This window comes from Rhipicephalus sanguineus, chromosome 2 (genome assembly GCF_013339695.2).
Source record: "Rhipicephalus sanguineus isolate Rsan-2018 chromosome 2, BIME_Rsan_1.4, whole genome shotgun sequence".
NCBI classification, from domain to species: domain Eukaryota; kingdom Metazoa; phylum Arthropoda; class Arachnida; order Ixodida; family Ixodidae; genus Rhipicephalus; species Rhipicephalus sanguineus.
Window position 1 is genome coordinate 57,798,879 of NC_051177.1, and position 11,781 is coordinate 57,810,659.

The 11,781-nt window shown below is 47.4% G+C and overlaps 1 protein-coding gene across 1 annotated transcript in view; it reads right to left on the reverse strand.

Moving 5' to 3' along the window:
* LOC119383019 (uncharacterized) overlaps positions 1-9,931 on the reverse strand; it is a 129,708-nt gene extending 119,777 nt beyond the window's left edge. The window contains 2 exon segments of the mRNA XM_049412391.1: positions 7,593-7,694; positions 8,536-9,931. Of these exon segments, the coding sequence (XP_049268348.1) occupies positions 7,593-7,694; positions 8,536-9,681 (1,248 nt within the window). The 5' untranslated portion in view covers positions 9,682-9,931.
* Between the last annotated feature and the right edge of the window lie 1,850 nt (positions 9,932-11,781).

The following is an 11,781-nucleotide window of genomic DNA, read 5'->3' on the forward strand; positions in this document are numbered from 1 at the left end:
GAAAGCATGTCAGTCTAACTGTGAAACAGCCATCGATACAACGGTCGTAAGGCTAAGCCTAAATGCTCGTGTAGCCCACACCTGGCACGAAGTGATGCCTCTTGCGCACATCAAAGCGCTCGTTGCGTGTTTAGTTTACAAATCCAATGTAGTGCAGTGGCAAATCAGCGTGTATAAAAGCTGAGCCACATGAACGGTGGCGTGCAGGGGCGTAGCCAGAAATTTTTTTCGGGGGGGGTTCAACCATACTTTATGTATGTTCGTGCGTGCGTTTGTATGTGTGCGTGCCTATATACGCAAGCAAAACTGAAAAATTTCGGGGGGGGGGGGGTTTGAACCCCCCCAACCCCCCCCTTGGCTACGCCCCTGGTGGCGTGCCATGAGCTACGAAACGCCCCGCATGCCCGTTAATGTTCTTTGAACAGCCGATATCTTCCATATGTTGGCTTGAAGAATTGCCGAATCGATGCCTGCGCACGTGTTACGAACTGCGCTCACGAGCATGAATTACCAGCGTTCCGCGGCTTGTGTCTCCGCGGGTCCGCAAATCGCAAGTTTCATGGCGCGCACTAGACGACGAGCCTTTAGTGCTGCTACCGCGTGGGTCTCTCGCTAGCCGCAGACTCCCGATGTGCGGATGCGACATGCGATGGCTTCGTTATATGCAAAACTTTTTGCAAGTTTTCTTGTCGAAGTCATAAATTAGGTACTAATGGAGGTAAAACGAGAGCAGGTTGCCCTAAAATTCCCTTCACAGAACCCCTGGGTTCCGCGGAACCCAGTTTGAGAACCCATGGTTTAGGGTATATTCAGGGAATCCAGTGACCTACTCCATACGAAAGCGCATACCACTTGACAAATAGATAAATGTATCATTGAAGGGTCAGTGCTACGCGAGAGCATTTTAACAAATGAGTAATAAAAAAAAATCTGCCAATTGAACACTGTGAGCGAAAAAAAAAAAGAGGCAGCTAAGTTATAACAATAATAAAAAGCAGCGTCCTAGCGGCTGCCCTCCGGAGCTGGTGACTGGTGTGGTCAACCAAGCGTGGGCTCGGGGTGCTGTACATTTTGCCAGCCCCGTGGCTTCGTAATGGTTTAGAGCGCAGCTCGAAGCGAGCCGCCGCCGGCGCAACGCGACTTCGACGCTATACCGGTGCGCTCGCACATACACCGACGGACAAGCAGCGACACGCCCTGCAATCGAGCCTAAACCGAGGGCTCAAGGCCTGGCCTGCGCGATTAGTCGCTGACCGAGACAGGCGTTATAGCGAAAGCGATGCCTTTCATTTTGTAAGTCCAGTCGTTAGCAGTCGAACCGAAACGCGAACCTGCAAAAGGTGTCGCCGCTTGGAAAAGAATCGTGCTCGGCCGATCGCAAAAGGAGCGAAGGTTTCCAAACGAATGAAGAAGCTCGGTTGCTTCACCTTTTGTACGTTCCGGGTGTTTCAGCAAATGTTCTCCCAGATTATATGCACTGGTGCATATATACTGAATAGCTGTAGGTGTATTTCCGGTCGCCTAAATTTTGTGCGAAATGTGGGCGCCATATATTTGGTAATACTGCAATAAATATCTTTCGCAAACGAAGTTTCATGAATAATCTTTTAATGATTACCCCGAGTTCACATATTACAATTTAGAAATAAAAACAAGTCAGCGACACAAGACACGCTAACCTTGTAAAAGTTGTGAAATTTTTATTATTTTAAAAGTAACTTTGCGTAGGCGATCTTGTCTAGGGGACCACGAGTAAACGGCTTCACGAGCAGGACATCAGTGCGGAAACGTGAAAACGAAGCACGAATGTTGAACGGAGACACAGAGAGAGATTTCGTTGTGATGATTAATGAAATAAGCACTTAGACGCGCCGGGTAAAACATTCTAGCAGATTAAAGAAAAAAAAAACACCAGGAGACATCTTCAAGTGGATTACCAGCTTTTAATTGTAAAATATTAAAGCAAAGGAGAAAAAAAAATCGTCACACAGGATACGAATGAAGGACAAAAAAATGTGTAGAACAGCTATTGCAGTGGTTCTCAAATGGGGGTCCGCGAAGCCAGTTTTGGAGGTCTTCGAAGCCCATTCTAAAAAACAACAAGAACAAAAGACGCGTCTTTTGGAGTCATACTATACCCCGTGACAGCAGCGCCTTCAGAGATATGCTTCACCGCAAAATATCTTTGCATTGCGGCGGAGCTGACTTATGTTTACCCTACTCCATCAGATGGTTCTATAGCTTTTGTTGCAGTTTTCTACGACATATGCACGCGAGCATACTTTTCCTAGGCTTGAATATTTGAAGAGCAAACATAGCTAGAAACAGGTTGAATATGGCTGCAGACCTCAAAACTTATTGACAAGCTGTTGAGATAGAAATGACGTGATACTTTCGTCTGACCATTCTTTGCCAGGGAGAAATAAAAGGCACATATTTCACGCTTCCTGTTGCGTTAGTTTATGACCCCTCCCTCTTTTCTCTTACTGCAAGGGGTCCCTCATCAGTTCCACCGGTCCACCAGGAGGTCCTCGAAACATCCATGGTTGAGAACCACTGAACTTGTGGATACCTGAAGCTCTTAAGGTCTAAAAGGCTGCATGATGCAGAATATTAGTCTTCCTTTCATTATTAAACTTTTTTTATCGGTACGTCGGGCATCTTCGACAAGGTTGTAAAACGTTTGCGACGTAGCGTTACGATGTAGACATCGCTTTACTTGGCAAAGAATGCGAAAAGGTTAGCTACTACGACATCTACAACCGACATGACAACCGTGAGTATGGCTGGTTTGGTGAGGAACCCAATAATTAAATGGATATAGCAATTGAATATTGAAACAGAGGGAAAATAAGGAATCCACTTGAGTATTTTAGCAACAGGAACATTGGGATAGAAACGAATGTAAGATTCTGTTTTGCTAATGTGCATGGATTTATGAAGAAAACTCGTGAATTCCAATAAACCGGCATGCTTAGGATAGTTTACAGCCGAGAGGGAAATTCAAAAACCAGAAGTCTGTTTTATAAATCTGTTTAACCAAAACAAAGCCTCAGTCAGATGCGGTTGAAATAGATAGATAGATAGATAGATAGATAGATAGATAGATAGATAGATAGATAGATAGATAGATAGATAGATAGATAGATAGATAGATAGATAGATAGATAGATAGATAGATAGATAGATAGATAGATAGATAGATAGATAGATAGATAGATAGATAGATAGAAGTCATAAGGCAAGACGGTTAACCAGACGGAACCAGTTTGGCTACCTTGCACTGACAAAGCGGACGGGGGATATAAACAAGAGGAGGTAGAGAAAAGCTAACAATGTTTACGTACAAACTCATACGGAGATGCCATTGGACGAAGCATGCCGATAGCATGGGCCTATTTCTGTATGCAATGTTTTGAGCAGGACACTAAGCTCCGAAGGCTGTATGTGTAGGACGTTTTCTTTTCGCTTTCTCCTGTTTCCAGACTCGTCCTTCGTGAGGTCCTCATATGCACGACGGTCACGTTTGTACTCTAAGAAGACCACACTCCACACCCACCCACTAAATGAATTCCGCTGTGTGCGCTCGCATCGAAAGCTTTAGGCACGGTTGTGCTCCAATAAAAGCGGCCGTGACCCCTGACCCATTCCAATGTCACCACGTGCCCGCTTCAGAAAAAGCAAAACGAAAGAAAGATACTGGGGCATCTATAGGCGTTCGCCACAAAGGCGGGGCCGAAGGCGGCAGAAAGGCGGGTGATTACATGCCAAGTCAACACAGCACAGCTAAATGTTTGGTTCCGAAAAAAGTCTGACTTTTTTGAGCCGATAAACAGTTGTCGACTTGAATTAAATATATAAGTTTTGGAGCAAAGTCATATTATTACACTGCACCGTTTTATTACAGGAAATGCCGTTAAAAAGTGGAGAGGGAGTAAAAATGCAAGCAAATAAAGGGAAGACAAGGATAGAACGCTGAAGGCGATGTTAGACTTCAATTTTCACACTGACTTCTTCAATGGCATTGTTTTTGAAAGCTAACTAGGTTTATGATAGCTTCGATACGTTAACGTTACTTTGCGTCGTGAATAAATTTAGGAGTGAATCTGGCAACTCGTGGACAAATTTGCCTGCGCTATGAATTCTAAGATAGAGGAATATATTGTTAACTATTTTAACACGAAAGTGTTTTATGCCGGGGTCCACCAAGACTTCAGTGACGTATTTCCGTCACGGAAATGAAGCCGAAAAAATATACACGATCAGAAGGCAAAAAGTTCCGTCGACGGGGCATCGAACCCACGACCGCTCGGTCCGCAACAACAAATGCCGGGCACGCTATCCACTGCGCCACGGTCACATACTCTAGAGGCTTTACAAACGCGCCTTTTATATCTACCACTCTCTCGGTCGGCGGGGTGGTGTTGCCCTCTGGGAACGGTAAAGTACAATAATTCGTCATTACTGTGGCTTCCGCGATTAGCACGTGCAACGCGTTACACGTCCCTCCCATTCGGTGCGTTTTCAATAGAAGTTCAATTTTGTCAATACCTTAACACACAGCGAGGTGGCGACCTTAGCCAAGCGTCATAAAAGCGTCGGCCTCGCTCATAGCTCTGCGACGCGCGCCTGCCTCACGTGGCTGTTAACACCGCGTTCCCCGCTCACGCGCTCGCTCCTAGAAAAACTGCACCCGGGCTACCGGGGTGGCACGACGCGCTTTGCGTTTCGCTCTAGTCCGGCCATGTTGTTCAGTCACATTTAAACATGCCGCGGGATGGCGACGAAGTTCTGCGTCCAATATGCGACGCTCTTCTGGCTATCACACCTAGTTCTCCGATTACGCTTTTACCGTTAACTGCTACAGCTACAACAAGGGTTTGTTTAATCATTAAGCAGGGACGTTAGTCGTCGGGATGGAGATGTACCACCAATCATGAAAGTGGGCACATCCACGTTAAACGGTGGTATAGCTGCCAGACATCAATATACATTGTGCAAACTCTCTCATATCAATGTACAGTAAGCATTCAGTTACTTCTGTAAGGGCACGCTTTACTTTCGTGTTATTCCGATTCCTATGACGGAGGGATCAACCATGCTTTTTTAACACGAAAGTGTTTTATGCCGGGGTCCACCAAGACTTCAGTGACGTATTTCCGTCACGGAAATGAAGCCGAAAAAATATACACGATCAGAAGGCAAAGAAAAAAGTTCCGTCGACGGGGCATCGAACCCACGACCGCTCGGTCCGCAACAACAAATGCCGGGCACGCTATCCACTGCGCCACGGTCACATACTCTAGAGGCTTTACAAACGCGCCTTTTATATCTACCACTCTCTCGGTCGGCGGGGTGGTGTTGCCCTCTGGGAACGGTAAAGTACAATAATTCGTCATTACTGTGGCTTCCGCGATTAGCACGTGCAACGCGTTACACGTCCCTCCCATTCGGTGCGTTTTCAATAGAAGTTCAATTTTGTCAATACCTTAACACACAGCGAGGTGGCGACCTTAGCCAAGCGTCATAAAAGCGTCGGCCTCGCTCATAGCTCTGCGACGCGCGCCTGCCTCACGTGGCTGTAACACCGCGTTCCCCGCTCACGCGCTCGCTCCTAGAAAAACTGCACCCGGGCTACCGGGGTGGCACGACGCGCTTTGCGTTTCGCTCTAGTCCGGCCATGTTGTTCAGTCACATTTAAACATGCCGCGGGATGGCGACGAAGTTCTGCGTCCAATATGCGACGCTCTTCTGGCTATCACACCTAGTTCTCCGATTACGCTTTTACCGTTAACTGCTACAGCTACAACAAGGGTTTGTTTAATCATTAAGCAGGGACGTTAGTCGTCGGGATGGAGATGTACCACCAATCATGAAAGTGGGCACATCCACGTTAAACGGTGGTATAGCTGCCAGACATCAATATACATTGTGCAAACTCTCTCATATCAATGTACAGTAAGCATTAAGTTACTTCTGTAAGGGCACGCTTTACTTTCGTGTTATTCCGATTCCTATGACGGAGGGATCAACCATGCTTTTTTTCACTGCCCCGCCATCAAAGGCACCATGGTTTGACGTACATTTTCCGCGGTAATAATATAATAATCCTGATAGACGAATTGTGAATGTGGCTTTGGGAGAATGTTTTGATATTCTAAAGTAACTTTCTTTGAGATATTCAACAATACTTCATTAATGAGAACTAACAGACAATAACAGACAATTGTCTGTTAGTTCTCATTAATATTGTGCATAACAAATAAAAACGAGCCCTTAAAAGTCATCATCTTTCCTTCAACAATACTTCGTTATTTCCGCATTGTCTTATTTTGGCCGGCGAGTGTTTCCTGTTTTACTAGTAGTATATGACTAGTTGATGTTGTAATCGAAGCGGTTAACTAGAAAAGCTACGAACTAAGATAATTAAACGCCATGGATGTGTTCTTATGCTACATGGCTTGAAATGAAATTCGACTAGCTAAAACGACAAGTTTATCGGTTTTTGCGCTATAATATACTTGATGCTGATGGCAGCGCAAGGACCCTTGCTGATTGTACACTTCACAGCCTAAAATGCTGCCAAAGCATTTTGTCTATGTGTGGTTCACTCGACAGTTATGACTGCTAGCGAACAGACATATCTTGAGAATAATTTTTGATAATAACATACAGCAATCTTTTTTATATGCAACACGCCTCAAGGGTAGTTACTTCAAACCATACTTCTCGAAGAAGCCACAAAGCAATAAGTTTATGTTGAAAACAAAACAGGATTTCTGAAAAGGCGGCGAATTACTCCAAACCCTTTCTCTCTCTCTCTCTGTCTGTCTCTCTCTTACACACGAACGACATAATCTGTTCACGAATCGTAGCCGCTTGACCAGGTTATATGCTATAATTATACAAAATGCATAGACTGTGGCGGCAAGAATCTGGCACATATTTTTAGGGAGCAGTACGAATATGGATCAGTGTGGTTCTCAAAAGGGATGAAGACGACGGGTGTGTGTGAATCGCCGGCGCATGTGGCTCTTCAGCCACCTTGTCTGTCCGCCGACATACCATACCCTGGTCTCCCACAAAATCTTTTTATTGTTGCAAATAAAATGAATGAATGAATGAATGAATGAATGAATGAATGAATGAATGAATGAATGAATGAATGAATGAATACACATCCTATCGATCTCTCGCCTCATTCACACTTGGTGCAGGTGCTGGGTCCCAATATTGCGCCTACCTGTACACTTACGGCATCCCGTACACTTACACTACCTGTACACTTACGAGCAATGCGCGAAAGTGGCAAGTGACAGAAAACTAAGATGGTGAGAAATGCCACCAACATCAAGGAAACATGCGAGTTGGACGTAATGAGCAGGTATCGATAGGTGACACTGGCGAACACCTGAAATATCAGTTCCTCTACTTGCATGGGTGTAGAAAACGTTCGCCTGTACAATGTACTAATAATATCGAAAACAGTCTCGCAAACTGCTCTGTTTTTTGCATGAAAAAGCTCAAGAGCGTCTACAAATGACTCGTACATTACAGAGTTTAGAATGGTGCACTCCACACGGCGCGCTTACCTTGGCTTTGGCATTCACGTTGGCACCAAGGTCAATAAACTTGTCAGCTAAACCCACACGGCTGTCCTTTACGGCGTACATTAGCGGAGTAAATCCAGTTGCCTGCACAGAAACAGAGAACCAATGGTTATTGAAGGGTAAACATTCCTCCATATATTTTGATACTTTTATCCAGACATATTATACATTCTTATAAGTGCCGACGTCCATTTCTCACAGAAAATTTCTTTTCTGTATTAAGCGACAAAACATAACGAATTACAAATAGAACTTTTTGTTGGGCTAGTTGGTACATGCTTACTGAAAAACCAAAAAGACGCGTACCATCAAGGAAAAAAGTCTGTCCTGTCCTTACTTTTTTCCTTGATGGTACGCGTCTTTTTGGTTTTTCAGTAAGGAATTACAAATAGTTAGTTACCGTTGGTTATCGGTTGGTTAGTTAATAATTATTATGGTGCCATGGGACGCAATACACCACATATTACATAGGGTCCACTATTTTGTGAATGTGCTGCGGTACATCTGTGTTCGGTGTGACATTTCACGTACAGACTCAGATTTTTCTTATTTCGCGCCCAAACAATTGCCCTTGAAGAACCTGCAGCTAGAAAGCATCAGATTTTTTTCTTTTTGATAGCCTACACAATACCTAAAGCAGCGTGAAATTTTATCGCGCCTTTTGAGAACTTCCAGCAAAAACTTCCAAACATAAAAGAAACCATGGAAAATTCGGGCATAAGTCCTTTCAATTCGTCTCATCAAGTGTCGACGGTGATTCGACACTACATGCCAACGACAGGGAGAAAATTGTACGACACCCAGTGACAACGGTCTATAGGATGTCTAAGGGGATTTGGTAAGCTAAACTGCGGCTTGGTTACTCCCATAAAAGAGTGATTTCATTAAAAGCAGATGAAGTGAAAGGACCCCACACCGAACTCACCTCATCAGCAAGGTCTGCCGGCAGGTCTCCCTTCTCAACGTGCTTCAGAAGGGCATCCACACCGAGCCAATCTCCCCTTCTGGACATATTCAAGATCTTGAGTGCTAGTTCGGCGTTTGCCGTAGTACCCGTCCACGTGGCTCCCTTAGGCCGCTCCTGTTCGGGAGGCTTGGCAGCAGGCGCCTCCTCGGCGGCTTCTTTCTTCTCGCCAGACTCCGCGGTAGCTTCCTCTTCTGCCATGGAGTCCGGCGAGTCTGCAAAGATCAAGTCCATCGAGGGAGCCGCGTTGGAGGAGTCTTGCGCCGGCTGGCCACTTCCGGAGTCGGACTGGGACGGGTCCGAAGAGTCATGCGGAGCATTGGGCTTGGACAGCGACAGTCTGTTGTGCAAAAGCTTGGCGTTCATCACCGTCTGCTGCAGCTTGCTGGGCGCCACATTGATTTTCTTGGCCGCGTCTCGCATCCTCGAGAGGACGCTGGTCTTTTCTTTGGGCTTCGGCTCCACGGACACGACTTCAGGAGCCACCGGCACAGCGGGTGTCATCGCTGCTGTCTTCGAGTCGCCTTCTTGAACGAGCAGATCGGGTTGCTCACGAATGCTGAACTCGAGCTGAGCCGGTGTCTCTTGCTTCTGCTGTTCCTCCGGAACTGGGGTGAGCGCTTTCTTGTCGTCGAAGCTCACCTTTGGAAGAATACTGTTCTCCACGGGCTTGACCGAAGCCGACTTGCCGGACTTGTTCGATGTCTTGGCAAGCTTCTTGACGGGAAGTGTGGCACCGCCACGACCTCCTCCACCGACACCAGTTTTTTCCTTGAGACTCGGAGGCTTTTTCCGTGGAGGCAGGGACTTCTTTGTCTTCCGACGTCCGGTCGGTCCGTTGAGCGTCGGAGTTTCCTTCAGCAGCGGTGTCTTGTCGTTCGACGCTGCCATGTCGTCGAGCAGCAACAAGGGACCGTTGGAAATTTTCTTGTCCGCGGCAGAGGAGCTGACACCGTTCGCGGCGGCGCGCAGACCACGCCGCTTTTCGTTTGCCTCTCGTTCGAGCTCCTGGAGCAGACGAATCGGATCCATGATGGCCTCCTCTGAGTTCCATCGGTTGCCTAGGCGACGGCCGCCATCTTGCGAGGGACTGTTGTCAGACGCCATCGCTCAGCGTGTTTTTTTTATTGGTCCTCGGTGTTTCAACTCCGCGAATGTACGAGCGTCATACTAATGTGCCCGTTCGGCCGAAACGCGGTTTCTAGTTCATTTTTTTGTCGATCATTTTTTCACGAGTGCTCAGGCAAGCGAGACAAGCGGGTTATAGCAGCAAGGTCGACGGCAATTTTAGTGTGCCGTGCAAGTAATACCTTGGAGTATGTGTGTATTTTAGGTTATTGTAGCCGGTGTCATCACACGTAAAGAGTGTATAAAAACTTATCTGTAATTCGGGAAAACCGACGAACTACGTACAAAGATGTGCACCCTTTCACTAGTCTAACAGGCACCTCTGTTTCAGATATCTTGAGGATATTAGCTTGCTGCACAAGACCAAGGTTTCTTGATCCGAGAACTGTTCAAAGATCTAGATCAGCGTCTATTTCGAGGAACACATTCTGTGATAGGGCTATCCTTCAATCGAACATATAGCTCAGTTTTCCCCCTCTTTCACTAAACTTGCCCTTCGTTTCGTTGCACGAAAAATTTTAAGTGGTCACACCATCACGAGCACCACACATTTCTTTTTTGCACCCAGATTTCTTGAACGATGGTCGAATCGAACAATTGGCTTCTCTTGCAGAGCGTATCACACACGCGCACCAACAACCTCCCAGACGCGATGAAGACCGTGCTGCAGAAAACCGCTATGTGACACACGTGCACCAGCGCGCACTTTTCGATTCGCAAGCACCAACAGCACATCGACTCCGCGCAGGCCGACAACCGAAGCAAACCGCTAGCTTTTAGCGATCCACTGCTTCTTACGCGGCATCTCCCAGTCGACGCGCAAGGCTGCACCAGATCCCTTTCCGATGATTTGGCGAATTGACTCAGCCGCGAGTCAGGAAGCTTCGACGACACACCGTCTTCTCTGGCGTACCGAGAGACCAATGAGTCATAGCGCAGGAAAACTTCATTAACGCGTTGCCAACGACGTTCCCAGAACTGATCCAGGCGTTAGTTACGCAGTGGACGGTCGACGAAAAAACCCAGGAGCCGTACAATGGCCGCACAACGACGCAGCGGTCCTTCCGTCCCGAACGAAGCGTTTGGCCAGCAGGGGTTGTTCCTATCGGCCACGGGCCCCGCTACAGGCAAGAACAAAAAGGGCCCACCCATGACGTCACGGCACGAGCATTGCGAGAGGGAGAGCGCGTGTCGAAGGCAAAGTGCGCGACAGTAAGGAGGAGGAGGGGGTGGAAAATGAGCGCCTGGACAGTCCGAAAGAAAGGAAGGAGAAAGGAAGAGTAAGGAAAGAGTGGGCCTTGGCTTTGTTCGCAGACAGCCGCCACAGGGAACCGCGCTAAGCGCCCCTCCCTGGACTCCTCCTTCTCTCCCGCTTCTAGCTCGCTGTGCGTTTTATGCGTAATTTGGCGAGGACACGGCTGCAGCGACTATGCTTACGACCCCGTTTCTGAAACCCGTCGCTGAAAGAGCGGTGGTCACGTCCCATCGTCAGTCACGTACTTCGAGTGCCGCGCTCGCACCGCGGCAGTCTCACCGCCGGCTTTGTCACAAAACGAGAAAACAAACAAAAGAGAGAGAAATGAACGAATGCCGTTACTAGGCACAAGAGAGAGAGAAAGAGAGAGAGCGGAGGAGAGAGAAGCATTAAAAGGACGTGCGAACATTGGAAGCAAAGCAAAACGTCCGAGAAGGGACCACCCGGTCAATAGAAAAATTTGCCCGCTGCAGCGTCGGCCCCCACCCTTTTCAGGTATCTCGTCCTAGGCCGTGCTGTACGGACGCTTGTTTTGCACGCACGGAAAAGGCGTGTGTTCTGGTGCGCCCGCCACAACAAACGAGGGTCCTCTTTTCACCAGGCAGGCTGAATCTGCGGAGGGGACGACGGCGTGCGCTGCTCCGTCCAGCAATATGCCTTCGTTCCCCCAGCACTGACGATGTTACTACGGGTGTGCCTATGTACTTGGTGTAAAGAGAGACGGTGATACTTGGAGACACACCCTACGCCTCACACGGACGTTGTTGTTTAGCAAGTGTCCTGTTCGAACAAACAAAAGAAAGGAAGAAGGACGGCAAATGACA